Genomic DNA, 22,834 nt, shown 5'->3' on the forward strand with positions numbered 1-22,834 from the left:
TTTCACATTGTTGTGTTAAATTCTTAATGAAAGAGTTTAGGTATTATTGGCATTGTTACTTCCAATGGTCGACATGATGTGGAGGTGTCAGTGTTGGACTGGGGTGAACAAAGTTAGAAGTCACATGACACTGGGTTACAATCCAACAGGTTTATTTGAAATCACAAGCTTTCAGAAACATTACTCAGTTGTCAAGTGAAGTGATGAAGAAGCAGCACTCTGAAAGTTTGGGATTTAAACTAAACCTGTTGGACAATAACCTGTTTAGTGGCCCTTCTGACTTTGTCCAATAGTTGGCCTCTGGAATGTAAGGTGGAGACAGAAGCAACTGAGGCTTTCAAAGTGATTTGGAACATTTTCTCTAACGGAACAACTTGCAGGGCTGAAGAGTTGAAACAGGACAGATGCACAAAGTGAACTGCTTCCTTCAGAGTGCCAGTTCCTCCAAAATGGACTCAATGGCCTCTTTCTGTGTCAGAAATATATTCTGATGCTGTGTGCGCATGCGACTACAACTTCCATGATGCTGTTCGGCAGAGCGCATGCTCAGTGAAACCGAGGACCTAGCCGAGCCCGGAGTTGGAGGCCAGAACGGCCGAACTGTGGACTGGCTTTCCCTCCACTCCCCTTTGAGGACGTTCGAAGGTACTGCCGGAGGGGTCGGAGATGTCGGACGCCACGCCGCAATTCCCTGCGCCCCGTTCCCAGCAGCGGGTGTCCGCGGGCGGCCGGAAGAAGGTGGGTGAATTGGGGCCGAGAGTGGAGTCAGGCTCGGTCTGAGTGACAGGAGCTGGGCCCCGGACTGGCCCGGGCTGGGGACAGCTGTCAGTCAAACCGCTCATCGCTGTCACGTGATACTCATTCAGTGGGCTCGCGGCCGCTCAAGCAGTTTGCAAAAGGAAAGTCCGATCTCTGCTCACTGTCGACAGTTCCGTTCCAGGGGCATCCCACACCAGTGGGCAGGGCTAATGTTAAATACGAAATTGCAATGTTACATTTAAACAGCAAGTGAAAGTAGCGATCTCCAGTTATAAACTTTAAGGTCCGCTGTGCTTAAATTCGAGCGCATGCACACCAAAAATAACACCAAACGTATTTTGGAAGAAACTTCTCTGCTGAAGCAATGACCAATACACTAATATTGTTACAAATATGATGTTTTGCAAGTTAGTTGCCACTTATTCTTTAAGGTGCTATTCCCTATGCATAATTGCTTTCGATGGCGAGGTACAGACTGGTAAGGCAATATGGTTTATTTCTACTGGGAAATGGCAAGACTGTAGGGTTAGGACTTAACAGTAATCTAGGTTTGTTCAATATATCCTATCAGTTGCATGACACTGTGATCTTTTGCTATAAATTCTGTGTCTTACGATCATGCTCCACAGCTACCTGATGAAGAACAGCACTCTGGAAGCTAGTTTTTCCAAATAAACCTGTTGGACGATAACCTGGTGTGTGATTTTTAAATTTGTCCACCCCCGTTCAACACCAGCGCCTCCACATCAGGGCTAGAATCTGATCTTGGTTGTGGAATCACTTACCCTTGCCTGTTGCATGCTGCTTCTGCGCTTTGACATGCAAGTAATCTTGTGTTGTGGCTTCTCCAAATTGATGAAGGGCTTATGCCCGAAACGTCGATTCTGCTGCTCCTCAGATGCTGCCTGACCTGTTGTGCTTTTCCAGCACCACACTCTCGACTGACCTCCAGCATCTGCAGTCCTCAATTTCTCTGCCTCATCCAAATTGACATCTCCTAATTTCCAGCTTTGCTTATGATATGCCCTCCTTCACTCCTTGTTGAACAAAACGTGACCTCCTTTAAGGGTAATTACACCATTGTTGCTGCATCGTCTTTCCTTGATGCCAAACTGAATTAACATTATGGAAAATAAAATCCATCTCCGGTAATCAGATCTTTGTGACAAGCTTTGAGGTTAATGGCAAGCTAACCACAAAATCCAGGCTGTTCATGACATGCCACTGTTGACACTGATGCCAAAACCCAGTTAAGTGGTTTTGCTTGACAGTTCCAGTGGTTCTGTGACAAATATGAGTACTGCTGGCAGGGTTTTTATTGGTTATTGTGGGTAGAAACTATTCAAGAGCTACATTGCAAAGAAGAGTGATAATGGAAACAAAGCACTGCAAATGCTGGAATTTTGAAATAAAAATGGAATGTGCTGGAGAAAATCAGGAGGTCTTGCAGTATCTGTGGAGAGAGAAAGAGTTAATGTTTCAAGTCCATCATGAATCTTCAGAGCACAAAAAACAGGATTGTGTACTTACTTTTTCTTTGTTGGAAATTTTGGTCCCTTTGGTCCTTCGTCCAAATCATGTTTATGAATCGTAAAGAGGTGAGGTGCAGCACCAATGCCTGTGGCACAACACTCGTAATATCCAGTCAGCCGACAAAAAGATCCAATTATTCTGACCTTCTTCCTATAGTTAGCCAGTCAATCATCCTTTGACACCATTAAGATAACTCCTCCCCCAACACCAGTAAGGTTTTGTTTTCCTCAGTAACCTTTGATATGACACCTTATCAAGTGTCTTAGAGTCATGGAGATGTACAGCATGGAAACAGACCCTCCGGCCCAACCCGTCCATGCCGACCAGATATCCCAACACAATCTAGTCTCATCTGCCAGCACTCAGCACATATCCCTCCAAACCCTTCCTATTCATATACCCATCCAAATGCCTCTTATATGTTGCAATTGTACCAGCCTCCACCACTTCCTCTGGCAGCTTATTCCATACACGTATCATCCTCTGTGAAAAAGTTGCCGCTTAGGTCTCTTTTCTATCTTTCCCCTTTCACCCTAAACCTATGCCCTCTAGTTCTGGACTCCCCGATCCCAGGGAAAAGACTTTGCCTATTTACCCGATCCATGCCCCTCATAATTTTGTAAACCTCTATAAGGTCACCCCTCAGCCTCCGACGCTCCGGGAAAAACAGCCCCAGCCTGTTCAGCCTATTCCTATAGCTCAAATCTGCCAACCCTGGCAACATTCTTGTCAATCTTTTCTGAGCCCTTTCAAGTTTCACAGCGTCTTTCCAATAGGAAGGAGACCAGAATTGCACGCAATATTCCAACAATGGCCTAATCAATATCCTGTACAGCCGCAACATGACGTCCCAACTCCTGCTCTCAATACTCTGACCAATAAAAGAAAGCATACCAAATGCCGCCTTCACTATCCTATCTACTTGCGACTCCACTTTCAAGGAGCTATGAACCTGCACTCCAAGGTCTCTTTGTTCAGCAACACTCCCTAGGACCTTACCCTTAAGTGTATAAGTCCTGCTAAGATTTGCTTTCCCAAAATGCAGCATCTCACATTTATCTGAATTAAACTCCTGCCACTTCTCTGCCCATTGGCCCAGCTGGTCAAGATCCTGTTGTAATCTGAGGTAACCCTCTTCGCTGTCCAATACACCTCCAATTTTGGTGTCATCTGCAAACTTACTAACTGTACCTCTTGTGCTCGCATCCAAATCATTTTTGTAAATGACAAAAAGTAGAGGACCCAGCACCGATCCATGTGGCACTCCACTGGTCACAGGCCTCCAGTCTGAAAAACAATCCTCCACCACCACCACCCTCTGTCTTCTACCTTTGAGCCAGTTCTGTATCTAAAAGGCTAGTTCGCCCTGTATTCCGGGAGATCTAACCTTGCTAAACAGTCTCCCATGGGGAGCCTTGTCCTAAGCCTTACTGAACTCCATATAGATCACATCTACTGCTCTGTCCTCATCAATCCTCTTTGTTACTTCCTCAAAAAACGCAATCAAGTTTGGTGAAACATGATTTCCCATGCACAAAGCCATGTTGACTATCCCTAATCAATCTTTGCCTTTCCAAATACATGTACATCCTGTTCCTCAGGATTCCCTCCAACAACTAGCCCACCCCTGAGGTCAGGCTCACTGGTCTGTAGTTCCCTGGCTTGTCCTTACCACCCTTCTTAAACAGTGGCATCAAGTTAGCCAACCTCCAGTCTTCCGGTACCTCACCTGTGACTATCGATGATGCAAATATCTCAGCAAGAGGCCCAGCAATCGCTTCTCTAGCTTCCCACAGAGTTCGAGGGTATATCTGATCAGGTCCTGAGGATTTATTCACCTTTATCCATTTCAAAACATCCAGCACTTCTTCCTCTGTAATCTGGACATTTTGCAAGATGTCATCATCTATTTCCCTCTGGTCTATATCTTCCATATTCTTTTCCACAGTAAATACTGATGCAAAATACTCATTTAGTATCTCCCCCATTTTCTACAGCTCCACACAAAGGCCGCCTTGCTGATCTTTGAGGGGCCCTCTTCTCTCCCTAGTTACTCTTTTACTCTTAATGTATTTGTAAAAACTCTTTGGATTCTCCTTAATTCTATTGGCCAAAGCTATCTCATGTCCTCTTTTTGCCCTCCTGATTTCCCTCTTAAGTATACTCCTACTTCCTTTATACTCTTCTAAGGATTCACTCGATCTATCCTGTCTATACCTTACATATGCTTCCTTCTTTTTCTTAACCAAACTCTGGAAATCTAAGTGCAATACATCCACTGGTTCCCATTATCCGCAACACAAGTTACTTCTTCAAAGAGCTGTAGCAAATTAGTTAAACATGATTTCTCTTTGACAAAATTACTGTAATTTACAACTTATTTAAATGCCCTGTTATAACATTTTTAATAATAGCTTCTAACATTTACATGTGACAGATATTAAGCGCACTGTAGTTTCCTGCTTTCTGCTTCCCTCTTGCTTTGAATAAATGCCCCCACTTTTCTTACTCTTTTTAAACAACTGTAGAAACTCTTGCAAGCGGTTTTAACATTTCTAGCTAACATCGTTTCATACTTTTAATTTCTTAATTCTGATTAAGCTGTTAGCCATTCTCTGCCATCACCTGACTTTAGCTTTTTCCTTTCGTCATAAAATCCTCCTGTGCAGAAAGATGTCATGTGGCCCATTGAGTCTGCACCAACCCTATGAAGAGCATCCCAGCTAGACCAACATAATTCTGCCCCCCCCCCCCCCCACCCCCCCCCCGCATCACCCCACATTTACTTTGACTAATCCGCCTAGCCTGCACATCTCTAGCCACTATGAGACAATTTAATGTGTCCATACAACCTTACCAGGACATGTCTGGAGTGTGGGAGGAAACTGGAGCATCGACAGAAATCCCACAGACACGGGGAAGCCATGTAACCTCCACACAGATAGAGACCCGAGGCTAGAATCAAACCCATGTCCCTGGTGCTATGAGGCAGTAGTGCTAGCCACTGAGCTACCATTGATGCTTTCCCTAGTTTCTTTATTTAAACACTGATGCTAGGTCCATCCATTAGAACCTTCTTTCTGATAGGATTATTTCTATTCTGAGTACGGGCAGTCTGATCTTGAATCTGTTCATAAGTCGATTTGTATGCAAATTGGAACACAATGCAGGACAATATAAAATAGCCATTTGTCAGTACAGGAAATGTTCATGTGTCAGATCTTTAAAATTATGCCCCTGTATGAGATTACATTTGTAAGTATAAATATTCGAAAGCTGGACATTTGTAATTCAGGGACCCCCTGCATTCTGAAATAGCTCCTTAAACGTATGTTAGCACTTCTTTGTTGATCTATTCCCTATGATAACATGCAGTTCATTTCAGTAACTCAGCTTTCCTGTGCATGTAGTTGCCCTTAGTTAAGTTTAAAGTATTAGCCTTGGAGCCAAACCCCTTATCAAACTGGATGTAAAATTCAGCTATATTGTGGTCGCTATTATCCAGGAGTGCTTTTACTTGGGGATCATTAATTTATTCTGTCATATTGCAATATCAAGCCAAAGATAACCTGGTCAGTTCCAAAACTGAGAAACTGTCTTGACAGCATTCTGTGAGTTCATCATTCAGGCTATCGCTGCTAATCTGACTTTTCCAGTTTATATTTAGGTTAAAGTTGCTCATGGTTATTGACATCCCTTTGTAACAACCATCCAATACTGCTAAATACTTTGCCAACATTATGGTTACTGTTAGTGGGCTGTAGATTTCTTTTATATTACTCATCTTCACATCCTGATGTTATGCGCTAAGTTTGTCTCAAACTATTGTACAGATACCATTCTTGATTAATACTGCCAATCATCCACCAGTAACTTTCTATTTTTCTCAAATATCATGTACCTCTAAATTTTCAGGGCCCAATTCCTGTCATCCTAAAACTATGTTTTTGCAATGGCTGTTCAATTGCATTTATTTACTTTAGTGTGAGCTATCAATTGCTTACCTTGCTATGAATGCTGCATTTGTTCAGATATAGAGCTTTAGCCTTGTCTTTTCATTATTTTGGTATTAAGTTTTGGTTGTTGGTATTCTGAAGATTTTGTCTGTGTCCCTTCCTGCCAGTTTCTGACCCTCATTTCCCAGATTGATATTTTTCTCTCTTGTCTCTACTGTTTTATTCAGAACACCTTTCCACATTTGATGTCTTGCTGCCAACTTTCCATTTTAAAGCCTCCTCTATTTCCCAAGTTGTGTGGTTTACAAAACACTAGCACCACCACGGTTCAGGTGTAGACTATCCCAACGGTCTAATCCCTACTTTCCCCAGTACTGATGCCAATAGCCTGCACATTGGAACACATTTCTCCACACCAGTCTCTGAGCCTCGTATTCATCTCCCTGGTGTTAAGTACCCAATGCCAATGTTCATGGGGCTCAGGCAAAAATACAGAGATTATAAGTAATAATTACTTTACCTCAGTATTTGCCACAGCAAAGGAGGATAGCTTGTAGCAAGTCCCGAGAAAACATGGAAACGTAAAAGATAGCAGCTGACGTAGGCATTTCAATTGGGTCTGCTCCTCCATTCAGTATGGTCATGGCTGATCATGGAGCTCAATACTTTTAATCATGGTCTCACCCCATATTCCTTGATCCCTTTTGACTTTAGTTCCCTCATCTGAATCATTAGCCTATATTGGTACCCCACTCGTCACTGTCTGCCATTCATAAAAAGACTCAATAATTCTTACTCTTTGTTTCGTCTCTGCTAGCCAATTTTGTATTCGTCTCGATACACTACCCCTGTCACTTTAATTTTATACATTGAATCACCTCTGTTGGACTTTGTGGAAAGCCTTCTGAAAGACCAAATAAACCGCATCCACATGCTCACCTGATAAACTGTATGGATTACAGCCTCAAAGAACGCTAGTAGATTTGTTAAGTGTGATTTACAAAATAAATTAATCATGACTCTGTCTGATTCTATTGCTGTTGTCTAATGCATAATCTGATAATGGACTCTAGCATGTTCCCCACTGCTTATATCAGGTTCAGTGGTCTGTACTTTCCTGCTTCCTTGCTGTCGTCTTTTTTTTAAATAGTGGTACTAAATTAGCTACAGTCCAATCTGTAGGTACTTTAACAGAGTCTAAAGAATGGTGACCACCAATGCATCCACTGTCTCCAGGGCCACTTCTTATGTACTCTGGGATGAAGATTATCAGGCCTTGGGGATTTATCAGCCTTCCATCCCACCAATTTCTCCCATACCATTTCTCTACAAATGCAAATTTGCTTCAGTTCCTCCTTTCACTAAACTCTGTGTTCCCTGTAATTTCTGTTATTTGTACCCTTCTTTGTGAAGACAGAAGTGAAGTATGAATTTCGTTCATTAACCATTTCTTTGTTTCCCCATTATAAATTCCTCTGTAAGAGACCTACATTAGGTTTCACCAATCTTTTTCTGTTTGCAAAAAGAAACATTTACATTCAGTTCTTGTGTTTCCTGCAAGTTTAGTCTCAATCTCTATTTTCGCCTTCTTATTCATTCCCTTTGTTCTCCTTTGTTGATTTCTAAACTGTTCCCAATCCTCAGCCATGTTGTTCTTTTCCTGTTAATTTGTACACCTCTGTTTTTGGATCTAGTACTATTTTTAATTTCTCTTGTAAAGTCATGGTTTGGCCACTGACCCCCTTGCACTCTTGCCCACAATAGGAATTTTTGTAGTTCATCAATTCACTCTTTGAATGTTTGCAATTTCCTATCTGCTGTTATTCATTTCAGTAACATTTCCCAATCCGTCATAGTCAACTCATGCCTCACACTGTCATTGTTTCCTTGACTTGGATTCTGGACTCTAGTCTTAGAATCAAGAAATTAATAGTGTATCAGGAAATAAAATTATTGGAAGTAAAACATTTATAAAAAGGAAATTAGTAAAACTGAAGACCAGTTAGCCTAACATGTCTGTTGGGGAAATTGTTGGAGTCCATAATCAAGGATAGGGTAACTGAGCACTTCAAATTTTCAGTTAATCAGGGAGAGCCAGCGTGGATTCATGACAGGCAGTCATGTCTGACAAACCTCATTGAATTTTGTTTTGAGCAGGTTACTGAGGAACAACAGTTAAAACAGTGTATTAACTGAAATAACGTATCAACTATCTATACTTTTGTTATTTTATGGACCTCCATCTGTTCACCTCAAAATCAATGCATCTGTAAAAACAAATGGCCTTGAATATATCTAAGTAGTTGAGGTTATTTAATCCTGAAATTGTTTTTGTAGCTTTCCTATTGCCTTTTCAGTATATTATCTACCACTTTAAGTTATCTCTTCTGATTTACCAAATGATATATTGACAAAATGATGCCTTTTTAATTTATTGTGATTGGCTGTATGAGTGCAACAAAGTATCCTATTAGCTTTAGTTGCAGATTCTCTGTCGTAGTCATGATTTGAAAGTCCTCTAATAGTGGTTTCTTACATATCACTGATTTTAATTGTTCTGCCATTGGCAAGGCTCGAAGCTCTGAAATTTCTAAACCTCTAAGGTCACCCCCTTCTATGTTTCCTTTTTTTTAAAGGAATTAGAATATGAGAGTGAAGATTTCTTACTGAAATTGTATAAGGTTTAAGTGAGAGCATACTAAATGTGGAATATTGTATATATGTTAGGACTTTTTAACTTAAGGAAGCATGTTCTTGATTTAGAAGGAATGTAGTGAAAATTCAGTAAATTTCTGGGCTGCAGAGATCATCACATGATGAGAAATCGAAGAGCCTGGGGCTATATTCCGTGAAATTTAGAAAAACTAGAATCCTCTGAAACATCAAAGTCTTTAGAGACTTGTCAAGGACCTATTAGAAGGATGTTTCATCTGGTCTGGAAATCTAGAATGGTAACTCTCACACCTAATGTAAGATATTACAGTATAACAATGATATAAGGTTAGGTGCAACGAAATGTCTTCATTTCGAGGATTGTAGATTCTTTGGAATTCTTTACCATATAATGGAATGTTCAGATGTTGCATATATTCAAGACTAAGAGTGATAGATTTTTGGATGCTAAAGGGATATTAAGAGATTCTGGGGATATAGGAATATGTGGAAAGGTGGAATTGAGGTATAAATATAGTCATCATCATTGTAATGACTGGCAGAGCAAGCTCAAAAGGCCGTTTGGCCTAGTCCAGCTTCTTTTTCTTACGTTTTTAAAGTACATTGTTGTTATTGTCCATTATCTTTCAATGACCAGAACTGGATGGAATATTCAAGAAGTCATGCATTTTAATTAGAACACTGTGTTGTACGTTTAAATTAATTTTCTTACACTTATGATCTACTGGCTTGAGTACAAAATAACAGAAAATAAATACCTAGGGAACAAATGAAATTATTACATCCAAGTTGAACTGAGACATCCCCCTTGAAGTTTTGAAGTGGGTCGAATTTTTGTGATTTGGGGAGTACTTTTGATTTTCCAGGGTTCTTCCTTCATTCTCACTAACTGCATTGTTACATGATGCTTTCATGTAGTATCATCATTTATTGTATTTGTATTGACATGTGGAATGTTTGGAGTCACACAAGCGTAATTACAAGAATTAATCACTATCGTCAGATGTTATCAACCTTCCATTAAAATTAAAGTCACAGCACATGGTCAAGCAGTAATTTTCAAGATGCCACAGTATTTCAATAGTTACTACACAATAAAGAATTTTAATAATAAAAGTTTTTTTCAAAATAACTTGCACACAAATTGCATATGCATTAAGATGGAATATTTTATTCAGCAATTACTACCCTTATCACTGTATTTCAGATCACAGTTTAAGATTTAGGTTTATATATTGATCTCACATTATTACTCTTCTCACATCAATTGCTGTTTGCAGAAGAGATTTCCAAACTTTCAGTAGTCTTCCCTGTGGTGACTTTTATTGGCTTGGTTGGAGGTATTTTCTTGAGCAGTCAGGGAGGCTTGTGAAATATGTGTAATAAGACAGATGACCAGTCCATTGCCTTCCTGCCCACCTCCCAAACCATTTTATATGATTCCATAGTTGGGCAAGATGCATACTAAGGTGCACTCTGATGCTCTTAACTACCCAATTAATGGACAGTTAAGGACCTCATTCAGCCTCCAAAGCTGTAATGCGCTGGGCATTGGAAGATGGAGTACAGTGAGAATCATGTCTTTTTCCATGTGAACTGAAAAGCAGGAAAGCAAGAGCTTGCCTCCTTTGGCGCTGCTCTGTGCACATGGAGGGAATCTTCCCTTATATACATCCCCTTAGTACATTTGTCGGGCCTCCAAAACCCAAACTCCTACTCCTCCCTCATGTGGCAGCCTTCCCTCTGCTGCTTCTTGCTCACCTGGCAGCCTCTTGTGTCCTGCTGCAGATTCATGCCTGTCTTTTCAGCCAACTGTTTACCCCCCTGTACTCTGCCATTCCCCCATCACCAGCAGGCTTTCTCATATGCAACCTCTTACCTCCACTCTGGTGTTCAATCCATTGCACCATTACTTATCTTCCCACTACTCTCAACTCTTTCAATCACAGCCTGTTTCTCTCATGCTTACTATTGATGGACTCTCTTTCTCACAGCAAGTGCAGGAGAGATATGACCTGCGATTGGATGATCAGCTCCTTTCAGATTCTGCTACTTCCAATTGTCCACCACGTGAATTTTCTCAAGTTGGTTGACTCGTAATTGCATTTTCAGAGGTATTACACAAACTTTCAATTCGCCTACTGTAGCCTGTATATTTTGAATCCAGATTTGAAATTTCAAGGTTTATAAGTAGCAAAATATGTGTATCATACACTTCAGCAATTGACCTGCAAGTGCTTGTAATGTCATTGTAAGATATCTGAACAAATTGCTGGTCTTTAGACTGAAGTTGTGTCTTGTAAATACCTCAATAATTAAATCCCATGGATATGTCTTGTTTCTAGATATTAAATCTCTTCATTTTTTCATCTAAATTTTCATGTGAAGCTAAGTGCCATTTCCGCAATGTCTTTATTAAATTGTGATTTCCTTCCCCAAAAGGTGCAGCTGAAACCAGGTCGAAGTCTGATGGACTGGATCCGTCTAACAAAGAGTGGAAAGGATATGACAGGATTGCATGGGAGGCTTATTGCGGTAACAGAGGAAGAACTTGCTAAACATAATAAGAAGACTGACTGCTGGATGTGTATCAGAGGTAGGGCAGCCAAAAGCAAGAGACATAAGTTAAAGTAGTAATCTTGGAATTGTGTAAGTTGAACATTAATGGACTTATTTTTACTTCAAAAAGAGAAAATTGTGATAGTGAAGATTTTTTATGATAAATTCTCAATTTTAATTCTAGACCGATCCAACTCGATGACAATCCAACATGTTGGAAATGGGTCTTTTGGCAGCACTATGATTGTTCTGGTAAACAGTAGCTCTAAGAGCAGGCAAGCATTCACAGTTCTAAGTGGCATTTATATTAGTAACAATGACCATGAGTCTGTTGTATTATGAAAAACCTGTTAGATTCACTAATGTCTTTTTGGGAAGAAAACCTTGCTGCTCTTACTTTTTCTGCCCCATATATGACTCCAGTCCCACTAAGAGAAAATGAGGACTGCAGATGCTGGAGATCAGAGTCGAGAGTGTGCAGCTGGAAAAGCACAGCAGGTCAGGCAGCATCCGAGGAACAGGAGAATCAATGTTTCAGGCATTAGCCCTAACGAACTAGTCCTACTAACCTGGATAACTCAACTTTGCTCTGAGATGACATCAATAAGGCCTTTTGTGTTCATCCTAATACTCCAATGCCACTATAAGGTTCTTCAACCAACCCTAGCATGGATAAGTGTCCACACATTTTATTTTGGGTTGTGAATTCTGAAGGTTTGGCCACCTTACAGGTCTTGGTATAAAAGGGACAGGCGCAACCTAGATACGAAATTGGTTGAGTGATAGGAAACCAAGTAATGGTCAATGGATGTTTTTCAGTCCGAAGCAAGGTTTGTAGTGGAGATCCCCAGGAAGTGTACTGGGGCCTTTGCTTTTTATGATATACATGATGTAGATCTTGGTGTGCAGGGACAATTTCAAGGTTTGCAGATGAAACTAAATTTGGAAGAATTATAAAATGTGAGAAGACTGTGTGGCACTCCAGAGGGACATTGACAAGTTGGTGGAATAGGTACAGATGAGGTTCCTGGCTTAGTTATAGGAGACAGAAAGTAGCAGTGGAAGGATGCTTTTCGGAATGGAGGATTGTGACTAGTGGTGTTCCACAGGGATCAGTGCTGGAGCTTCCACTGTTGGTGATCTACACAAATGATTTGGAGGAAAATGTAGCTGGTCTAATTAGTATATTTGTGGGCGATACTAAGGTTGGTAGAGTAGTGGATAGTGAGAAGGATTGTCAAAGTATACAGTTGGATAGAGATCAGTTGGAGAAATGGGTAGAAAATGGCAAATGAGTTTAATCAGGACAAATGTGAGGTGATGCATTTTGGAAGGTCAAATACAGGTGGAAATTATGCAGTGAATGGCAGAAACTTTAGGATACGAAGAGGGACTTGGGTGTGCAGGTCCACAGATCATTGAAGGTGGCAGCGCAGGTAGGTAAGGTAGTAAAAAAGGCTTATGGCGTGCATGCCTTCATTAGAAGGGGTATTGAGTTTAAGATAGACAAGTTATGCTGCAGCTTTATATAGGACTTTAGTTGGCCATATTTAGAATATTGCATACAGTTCTGGTCACCTCACTACCAGAAGGATGTGGATGCTTCGGAGAGAGTACAGAAGAGGTTTACCAGGATGTTGACTGGCATGGTGGATTTTAGCTTTGAAGAAAGGTTGGATAGACTGAATTTGTTTTCACTGGAACGCAGGAGATTGAGGGGAGACCTAATAGAAGTTTATAAGATTGCGAATGGAATAGATATAATGGAAAGTGTGTGAAGCTTTTTCCCAGAATGGAGGTATCAATTACTAGGGGATACAGGTTCAAGGAGCAAGTGGAGGGGAGTTTAAAAGAAATTTGCGAAGCATGTTTTTCACACAAAGGGTGGTAAGTGCCTGGAATGCATTGCCAGAGGAGATGGTGGAAGCAGACACAATGGCAGCATTCAAGAAGCATTGGGATGAATACATGAATAAGAAGGGAATAGAGGGATATAGATCCTGAAAGTGAAGATAGTTTTGGTATGGAAGGGCAAAATGTGTCAGCATAAGCTTGGATGGGCCAAATGGCCTGTCCTGTGCTGTATTGTTCTTTGTTCAGTGAATGCATTGGAGGTGTGCAGAAGTGATTTACAAGAATGGTACCAGGAATGAGAAACTTCAGCTATGAGGAAAGGTTGAAGAAGTTGGGACTGTTCTTCTTGGAGGGACGAAAGTTGAGAGGACATTCATGAGATACCAAAATCATGAATTGTCTGGACAGAGTAGATAGGGTGAAGCTGTTCCCACTTCTAAAGGAACAAGAGCAAGAGAACGTAGATTTAAAATGATATCCAAATGAAGCAAGGGTGATGTGAGGAAAAAAAAAAGTTTTGCTCAGCAAGCAGTTAGGATATGGAATGCACTGCCTGTAAGTGTGATGGAGGCAGATTCAATTAAGACATTCAGCATTGGGATGATTATTTGGATAGAATTGGTGTGCAAAGTTATCGAGAAAAACAGGAGATTAGCACGAAGTAATGATGCTAGTTTGAAAACGCCATTTTGCAACTGTGCAAAATGCCATGAGACCATATCTGAAGTACTGTGAGCAGTTTTGGTCCCCTTATTTAAGGAAATATTATAATTTAAGTCAGTTCAGAGAAGTTCGCTGGGGTGCTCACTAGTATGGAAGAATTGTGTTATGACCAAAGATTAAACAGGTTGAGACTATAATAACTGGAGTTTAGAAGAAGGAAAGGTGATCTAATTGATGTATACAGGATTCTTAAGGGGCTTTGACAGTAAACGCTGAGAAGGTGTTTCTTATTGTGGGAGAGTCTTTAGTAAGAGGGCATAGTTTCAAAATAAACAGGCACTAATTTAAGGTTGAGAATGAGGAGAAATGTCTTTTGTCAGAAGATTGAGAGTGTTTGGAAGTCCATGCCACAGAAAGGTTTGGGGGCAGAGTCCTTTTGTGTATTTAAGGCTGAGATCGATAGCTTCTTGATAAGCAGGGAAATCAAGGGTTATGATAAAGGCAGGAAGGTGGACGTGAGAACTGTTGAATCAGTTATGGTCCTATTTAATGACAAATAGGCTCAAGGTGCTGAAGAACCTATTCCTGTTCCTATTTCTTATGGTCTAATACAGATTTGTTCCCAATTTGCTGTTGCATTTTCATTTAACTTATTCTGTATTTGTATTATTAAGTTACTGCCACTTCAGTGTATACTTTCAATGCTATTTGAAGCGTATTTCACTTTACCAAAGCTGTAATCATTCTTTTAAATTCCAGTTCCCAAGATTTCTATTTCTTTCAATTCCACTCCCAATTTGGAATTTCATTTTCACTTGCACTGTTTGTAATTTTTATTTTTGTTTGCAGTTGTTTTGTACTTTTCCATTCAATCCCACTCTTTTTCTCCTGCTCTTCGTTTTTTGACATATTGCTTGAATTTTTAAAACATTTTATTTTCTATTGACATGTAACCTCACACCGTTAACTGAGCTGAGATGTCACCTGCTTTTATAAAACCTTAAGGTATCTTGGAAATGTGACTTGAAAGAAGTTCTCGGATTTACATATTAAAGAATCAAAGCCTGCAACCAATTCTAACTGATTAAAGATGTAACAGCAATCTACATAGAACATAGAACATAGAACAATACAGCGCAGTACAGGCCCTTCGGCCCTCGATGTTGCGCCGATCAAAGCCCACCTAACCTACACTAACCCACTATCCTCCATATACCTATCCAATGCCCGCTTAAATACCCATAAAGAGGGAATCTAGATTTGTTCAATACACTATACCAGTAGTATGACACTTTGATCTTTTACTATAAATTCTTTGATATGCCTTAACTTTCCTTCTGAAACTTTTTGCCACTGATATGCAAAATTTTTATTATCGTTGCATTATTTTAAATTCTTACTGCCCAAGTTTTTATGCATAATTCCTGCATTTCACTGCAATTCCACATTTTCCTTTCTTTTATTTGAGCATCTTACCATGTGACTTGATATAAGATCACAGGTGACTACATTTCTTCTTCCTCTTTGCTGAATTTGGTGGAAAATATTGATTTGATCATGCAAGCTTGAAAGATTTTAAAATAGATTTGAGATGCTTTTGAAATAAAGCTTTTGTGGCACAGTGGATGTCGCACTGCCGATAATCCAGAAATTTCCAGCTTTGCATCCCGCCCTGGTGGCCTGCTTCACAACGTGGCAATATCTACCTGCAAATACTTCCAACACAACCTATAGCAGGCGATTAAAAATAGAAGAGATTCCTGGGCAGAAATGTGTGATTGCCACTATCTATTTCTCCAGACTACAACCTATGTGTAAAAGTGCCTATCATCACAGTAGCACAAATAACACACCATCAGTTCTGAAGTATAAATGTTCGTGACCAAATGTATCAATGTCCTGAAAACTGGAGACCAGATATATAACTAAAGACACACAGTGGGACTCTATGGTTGTCCTATGTGGGAATTACCTGGGAAGTTTAACCTTTCATTGGGCAATTCCTCTGCTCTTTGTGAATGTTTTCAACCCATGAACAAGGGTAAGTGACTTTGGATAGTTCCGCAGTACTTGCTTTGCTAATTACCCAAAAAACGTCAATATAAAAACCTTGTCTGACATATAGGTAACTGCACAAGCCAGCCCCTCCCTCACACCCAACTCAAATCTATTAGTCTGAATCTGACCAGACTTTACTCCAATTCCAAGGTAACTATTTCCCTCTCTGCCCACTTGACAATTGTCCTTCCATCCCAATTATATCTCCAACCACCCTCCCAGCCAGACACTACTAACCCCATTTCTACCATGCACCCCTCTTTCTCACTGACTGCCAATCCTGACTTGACTCAACTACCTGCTCATTCACCCTCCCCATTTGTCCATCAGAACCAACCTCACTATCTATCTATTTACCTATTTATGTGCTCTACTTATTCTATGTATTCTAGCCACCTTAAGCACCTTCCTACTCAGCCACTTATCCAACTATCCATTTACACAACTGACCACTGACTCATTCTCACATTCATTCACTCACTTATTCACTAACGTTCATAATGAGCCTTTAAACTTACCATATGAGGGCTAGTGACACAAAAGGAACTTGCAATGTCTTCACCTGACACCGTCCAGCTTTGATGGAATTCCCCGAGGGATGTGCACTCCGCATTTCTATAAGATTTGGAATGATAGACCTTAACTGGATTAGTGGTGCTGGAAGAGCACAGCAGTTCAGGCAGCATCCAATGAGCGGCGAAATCGACGTTTCGGGCAAAAGCCCTTCATCAGGAATAAATCGGGTCATAGGAAATTTTGTGCCCAGCAGCAATCTAACTCTCATTGCTGCTGCTGTGAAGATCTCGACCCAAGTGTAGGTTTCACTAGTCATTTGCACTCTGGTACTTTATTGTCTACAACTCCCTGTATTCTGCATTGTGAACACAAGAGGGCATTTACTTTCTGCATTACAATTAGTGAGAATTTTTTAAAAATCACAATTGGGAATTTTAGAATTGTTTGCAATGTTACAGCAGAAAAAAAAAATCAGCAAGTCCATTTTATTGAACTACAGACTACCATGGAATACAATAGTTTTCTGTACCAGTGGATATGCAGTGGATTTTCCTAATGGCCAATTGAAAATATTGCAACTTTTCACTGGTCTTGACTGCCACTTAGTAAACTGTCTCAGGCATGAATGCATCTGTAACTTGTCAGCTTTTGGAAAAAATGCAAAATAAATGTTTGTATTTGTGAGAAAAGTACGTGCAAGGAAAAAGAATCTTGAAATACAATAGAAATTGGGTGTTAGCAAGATCAAGACAATTTGTAAAATGACATCCTAAGAGTTGTTGCATTATTTTTTGCTTTTAAATTTGCTTCTTAGAAGTTATGAATAAGAGAGAAAACTCATTGTCAGAGTATCAGAATGAAAGCAGGTCAATGCACAAGCTGTGACTGGCATATTTTGTTCCATTGTGGGATTTTTATTTGATTGGAGTTGAAAAAAGCATTGAATTTTGTGCCATATATTGCTGTGATTAGTTTCAGTAACAGACATGCTGAGTCCTGTTCTTTAACCTCTGCAGCTTGGAGCACTGTCACTGATTTAAAGCAACACCTGCCTATCACATTTAGAATTACTTTGCTTTGTCCCTATCTACCCTTGTGTTGTAAATATGTTTGGGAAAGCTGAAGTCATTTTATCATAGTTGATGTTGAGTGGTGTTGATGGGTATATTCCTGTGAAGTGCTTTGGGATGGTTCAATATATTTATACATGATGTGTTAATGCAAGTAGAGCAAAGGATTTTTTGGTTTTTAATTTCATGAAGTACCTTGAAATAATACAGGTTTTGAGATTGGTTTGTCGAATGATTGTTGCTCTATTTTTTGGTATATTTAATTCTTAAATAAGCTCCCTTATTTATGTATATTTTTCAACATTTAGAGAAGCTCCATTTTGTACGAATTGCTTTGGCTTACCAAGCAATATTCTGATTAATCCAAAGACTGCAGTGGTTCAAGGAGGCAGCCTGCCACCACATCCTCCAGGGCAATTAGGGATGAGCTATAAATTACTGGCCCCACCAGTGATACACCACATCCCATGAGTAACGTTTTTAAAAAGAGGGTAATGAATTCAGATTACATTTTTGAGACCTAGAGAGACACAAGCAGTTCAACATGCTCTGCCCCCTCTCTTGAGAAGAGAAGCTCTGCAATGTTGAGTGCTTCCTTTAAAAGCTGTGTGAAATTCATCTTTTCTCAGTCACAGCTGATCCATTTCTTGCAGTCCTTACCCCGTCACCTGTCTCCCTTTTAGATTGAGGCAGTTCTGCTTATTCTTGATTTGCACTTAACTTGTATTCAAAGGATCATCCTCTGCCATTTTTGCAAACTTCTAGCAGCATGACAGGACCAAATACATCTTCCCTTTTCCCTTCTGAGCATTTCACAAGGCCTGTTCTCTCAGCAACATTCTGGTCCACTCTTCCATTCCCAGCATCACTCACTCCCCTTGGCATCTTTCCATGCAATTGCAAAAAGTGTAAACTTGCCCTTTTACCTCCTCCCTCCTCATCTTCCATTGTTTCAAACACCAATCCCCACCCCAACGATACACATCTACATAAATTTAGACTACTGTATTTGCTTTTTGCAGTGCAGTCTCATCTGCATGGAGAGACCAACCATACCTTAATGGGTGACTGAGTTTTGTGGAACACCTTTGTTCTATCTGCAAGAATAACCCAGACCTTCTGTTCACCTATCAGTTCAATGCACCATCTTGTTCTCATGTAGTGCTCCTGCAAAGACCAACTCAAGCCGGATGACCAGCACCTCATTTCCTCTGCAGGCATTTTGCATCCTCCGGGATTTAAAAGTGAGTTCAACAACTTTAGACCATGAGCTCTTTCCTCCATTTTAATTTCCCAGAGAGAATAGGAATAAATGAGTCATTCTTGCTTTGGCAGAATGTGACTAGTGGGGTACTGCAAGGGTCAGTGCTTGAACCCAAGCTGTTCAAAATCTACATCAATGACTTGGACATGGGGATCAAATGTAATATTTTCAAATTTGTGAATAGTGAGTGGGAATATGTATTGTGAGGAAGATGTAAAGCAACTTTAGAAGGATTTGGATAGGCTTAGTGGATGGACAAGAGCATAGCAGCTGAAATTTAATATGGAAACATGCAAGGTTATCTGTTTTGGTAGGAGAAACAGGTGTGCAGTGTATTTTTTTAAATGGTAAGAAGTTGGAAAGAGTAGGTATACAAAGGAAACACGGTGTAAAGGCTAACCAAGGTGCAGAAAGTTAATGGAATGTTTGCCTTTATTGCAAGGAGTACATGAGTAGTGAACTCTTGCTTCAATTGAATAGGATTTTGGTTAGATTGCAACTGGAGTAAAGTTGTGCAATTTTGGTCCCCTTATTTCAGAAAAGATATTACTGGCATTGAGGAAGTACAACCAAAGTTCCTCAGACTGGTTTCCTGGATGGCAGGACTGTCATATGAACAATGAAGGGGCAATTGAGGTGTACTGTCTCAGGTTGAAGAATGAAAGGTGATGTCATTGAATCTTTTAAAGTACTTCAAGGCTTAGAGAGGTAGATGCAGGCAGAATTTTACCCCAAATGTTCAAAATGTTGACAAATGATGGGCACATGAATATCGTTTATCATTGCTTTCTTAGACCCGTTACAGACTTGTTAGCTTTATTGTAAACGTTGCTTCAAATGGGGCAGTTACCAACAAAGTAGATTGTGACATGTGTGCCTAAGTCTTAATAATTCATAATATTTGTTTTTGTAGGCATGGTTTATAATGTGACACCATATTTAGAATATCACCCTGGAGGAGAGGAGGAGCTCATGAGAGGTGCAGGAGGTGATGGAACAGAATTATTTGATCAGGTGAGTTTGTTTAATTGGAGATTATTTAATTGGGATGCGAGCTTTTTTTTGTCAATCATTATTACTACATTTTGCAAACAAAATTTGAAACCCCATCTTTCAAATTGCAGTCTGATTTATCACTGTTATATTGCTAATTCAAATGCTCAATTGACGTAATGTTTCACTATTCTGGAGATTCTATGTCCTCTCCTCAATATGCTGTCCTGTCTTAACTAAATGAGCTTTAATGAACCAATCTGTTCCTGTTGTAATATTCAATGTGTAGGAGTTGCCATCTGCATTGAAAGTGCTGCTTGACAATCCAATGTTGATTACTTTTTGAATTAAAAAAAATTAAAATTGCCATGATAAAACCTTCAAAGCTATTTCTATTTTATAAATTTGATGCAGTTAACCTCATAATGAAGTTTGTTTTTCTTTAGTTTTGTTTTAATTTGGTCTTGGCCAGCCGGACGCCATTGCTGCCTCAGCTCACAATCTCAAATGCATGTCTTATGACCCCAAATCATCATGTGACATCATCAGGGATCATGACTCATAGTTTGGGAAACCCATCATTACAGTGTCTGAGTCAGAAAGTGCTGAGTCAGACTACACTCAGGCAGTCCCACTGAATGCAACCCTGAGTAACAGCTCTGAATTCTAGTTTGATGTCCACTGGTTAAATACCCAAGTGGATTTAGGTGGTCGTTGTGTGTGGGTGAGAGCCATAAATCCTCCGGTCATGTAGGAACAACTAAACTGGTATGAAGATTATCAGGTTTAAGAGCATGCATTTTTGTAACGAGCAACAATCCTTCCATTGCTTCAAACTCGTCTTTTAAGTACCAGAAATCAAATGCACTTTTCCATTTTGAAATGCATGAAAACATTTTTACCCCATTACAATCTGACAATATTATGACAAATTTAGTATTTTTGTGCTATATTTTGAGGATATCGATAAATTTTGATTTAGAATCATAGAGATGTACAGCATGGAAACAGACCCTTTGGTTCAACATGTCCATGCCGACCAGATATCTGAATCTAATCTAGTCCTATTTGCCAGCACTTGGCCCATATCCCTCTAAATCCTTCCTATTCATATACCCATCCAAATGTCTTTTAAATGTTGTAATTGTACCAGCCTCCTCCACTTCCTCTGGTAGCTCATTCCATATACGCAACACCCTCTGCGTGAAAAAGTTGCCCCTTAGGTCTCTCTTATATCTTTCCCCTCTCACCCTAAACCTATGCCCTCTAGTTCTGGACTCCCCCACCCCAGGGAAAAGGCCATACCCCTTATGATTTTATATACCTCTATAAAGTCACCCCTCAGCCTCCGACACTCCAGGGAAAACGGTGCCCCAGTCTATTCAGCCTCTTCCTGTAGCTCAAATTCACCAATCCTGGAAACATCCTCGTAAATCTTTGCTGAATCCTTTCAAATTTCAGTATGCTTTATTACAAATGTGGAGAATGCTGGAGAAACTCCACAAGTCTGGGAGTATTTGTGGAGACAGAAACAGAGTTGATGTTTTGAGTCTGGCATGATTCTTCTTCAGAAGAGTACAGTTCAAATATCTGAAAGTACAGTTCATAAATGGGAGATACTTGTCTTGAAAAAGTACTCTCTCAGTACTAATGCACATAAAGTAATTAAGAGATCGTTGATGGCTAGATCTGACTGCATTGCACTGTAGATTGGTACAAGCCCAGACCATACCACCTAATTTAATTTATGATCACTTGTCAGGAATAAATGTTTCTTATTATTTAAATTTGTTACAATTTGAGATTACTGGGACTCACTAAGAGAATAAAGCCACAAAATTCCACAGTTTTGAACAAATGAAACTCTCCAACTCTGACATCCTCAGTAACTGCTCATGTCTATTCTCCTGAGACCAAGTTCCACAAGATTTATGGAACTGCTCCAAGGCACCTAATTTCGGCTTTCATCAAACAGCTAGTTTCCCTAAGCTACTGCTGAATTTCTGAAAGCTTCAACCTTTCAAGCTGCATCAAGTAAATGCTGCATGTGGGCTTCCTTCAGCACACTCTCAGCTATGCTGAACTGTCAATGACTGAACTCTGACCCAGTTACTTAAAGTCTGCTAATGTGGCTGAAACTACATCTTTCACAAATTCAAACTGCAACAAACTTCCCAGCAAACACACTCAGGTAAATTGAACATGGAGAACATTTCTAATGCTCCATTCATCTCATTGACAACATAACCTTTTAGAGACACTTTAGCCCAACCTTTACTTAGGTTTATTGAAATCTTGACATTTGAGAATAGCAAATGTAAAGACTAAGAAACAGGAGCAGTAGTAGACTATTTGGTCCCTCAAGCCAGCTGCACCATCCAATACAATTTGTTATGACCACTCTCGATATCCCCAATGAAAAAATCTATTGACCTATTTTGAATAGTCTGACGGGAACTTTCACAAACTCTGTGATAGATAATTCCAAAACAAAATGATTATGTGCAATAAAAGGTTAAGATGCAGAGCTCCTGTTTCTTTCTATAACAGCACCCCTGTTCTTGCTCTTCGTTGAGTGTTTTCATGTTCGCATCCACTTCAAGATTCTATGATTTCTTCAGAAAAAATCAGCATTTTTCTTTTTTTTGTAAACATTCTCCGGATATGGATGTTCCTGACATTGTTGCCATACATTGTCCATCCCTTGTTGTGATAAAAAGATAGTGCTAGACTTGTTTCTTTGTATTTTGAATCATAGAATAGATTCATAGAATCTGATAGAGAGCATTTGACCCATCAAGTCTGTACCGACTCTCCGAACAACATCTCAGCCAGATCCACCCGATCCACATAAACCCATGTTTACCATGGCTAACCTACCTAACCTACACATCCCTGGACACTACAGGGCAATTTGCAATGGCGAATTCACCTAA

The 22,834-nt window shown here is 39.9% G+C and overlaps 1 protein-coding gene across 3 annotated transcripts in view; it reads left to right on the forward strand.

Annotated features, from left to right (window-relative positions):
• Positions 1-558: 558 nt before the first annotated feature.
• Positions 559-22,834, forward strand: part of cyb5r4 (cytochrome b5 reductase 4) — a 95,912-nt gene continuing 73,636 nt past the window's right edge. For 2 of the 3 annotated variants that reach the window (XR_011953544.1, XM_072553334.1), the window contains exons 1-3: positions 559-738; positions 11,364-11,517; positions 19,819-19,919. Coding sequence is in view for 2 of the 3 variants with exons in the window: in XM_072553334.1 (XP_072409435.1) it covers positions 667-738; positions 11,364-11,517; positions 19,819-19,919 (327 nt within the window). In the remaining variant the exon portion in view is untranslated. Of the gene's footprint in view, positions 739-1,127; positions 1,238-11,363; positions 11,518-19,818; positions 19,920-22,834 lie in introns of those variants that run through there. The other variant, XM_072553336.1, reaches the window with a different exon arrangement.

This window comes from Chiloscyllium punctatum, chromosome 3 (assembly GCF_047496795.1).
Source record: "Chiloscyllium punctatum isolate Juve2018m chromosome 3, sChiPun1.3, whole genome shotgun sequence".
Taxonomy (NCBI): domain Eukaryota; kingdom Metazoa; phylum Chordata; class Chondrichthyes; order Orectolobiformes; family Hemiscylliidae; genus Chiloscyllium; species Chiloscyllium punctatum.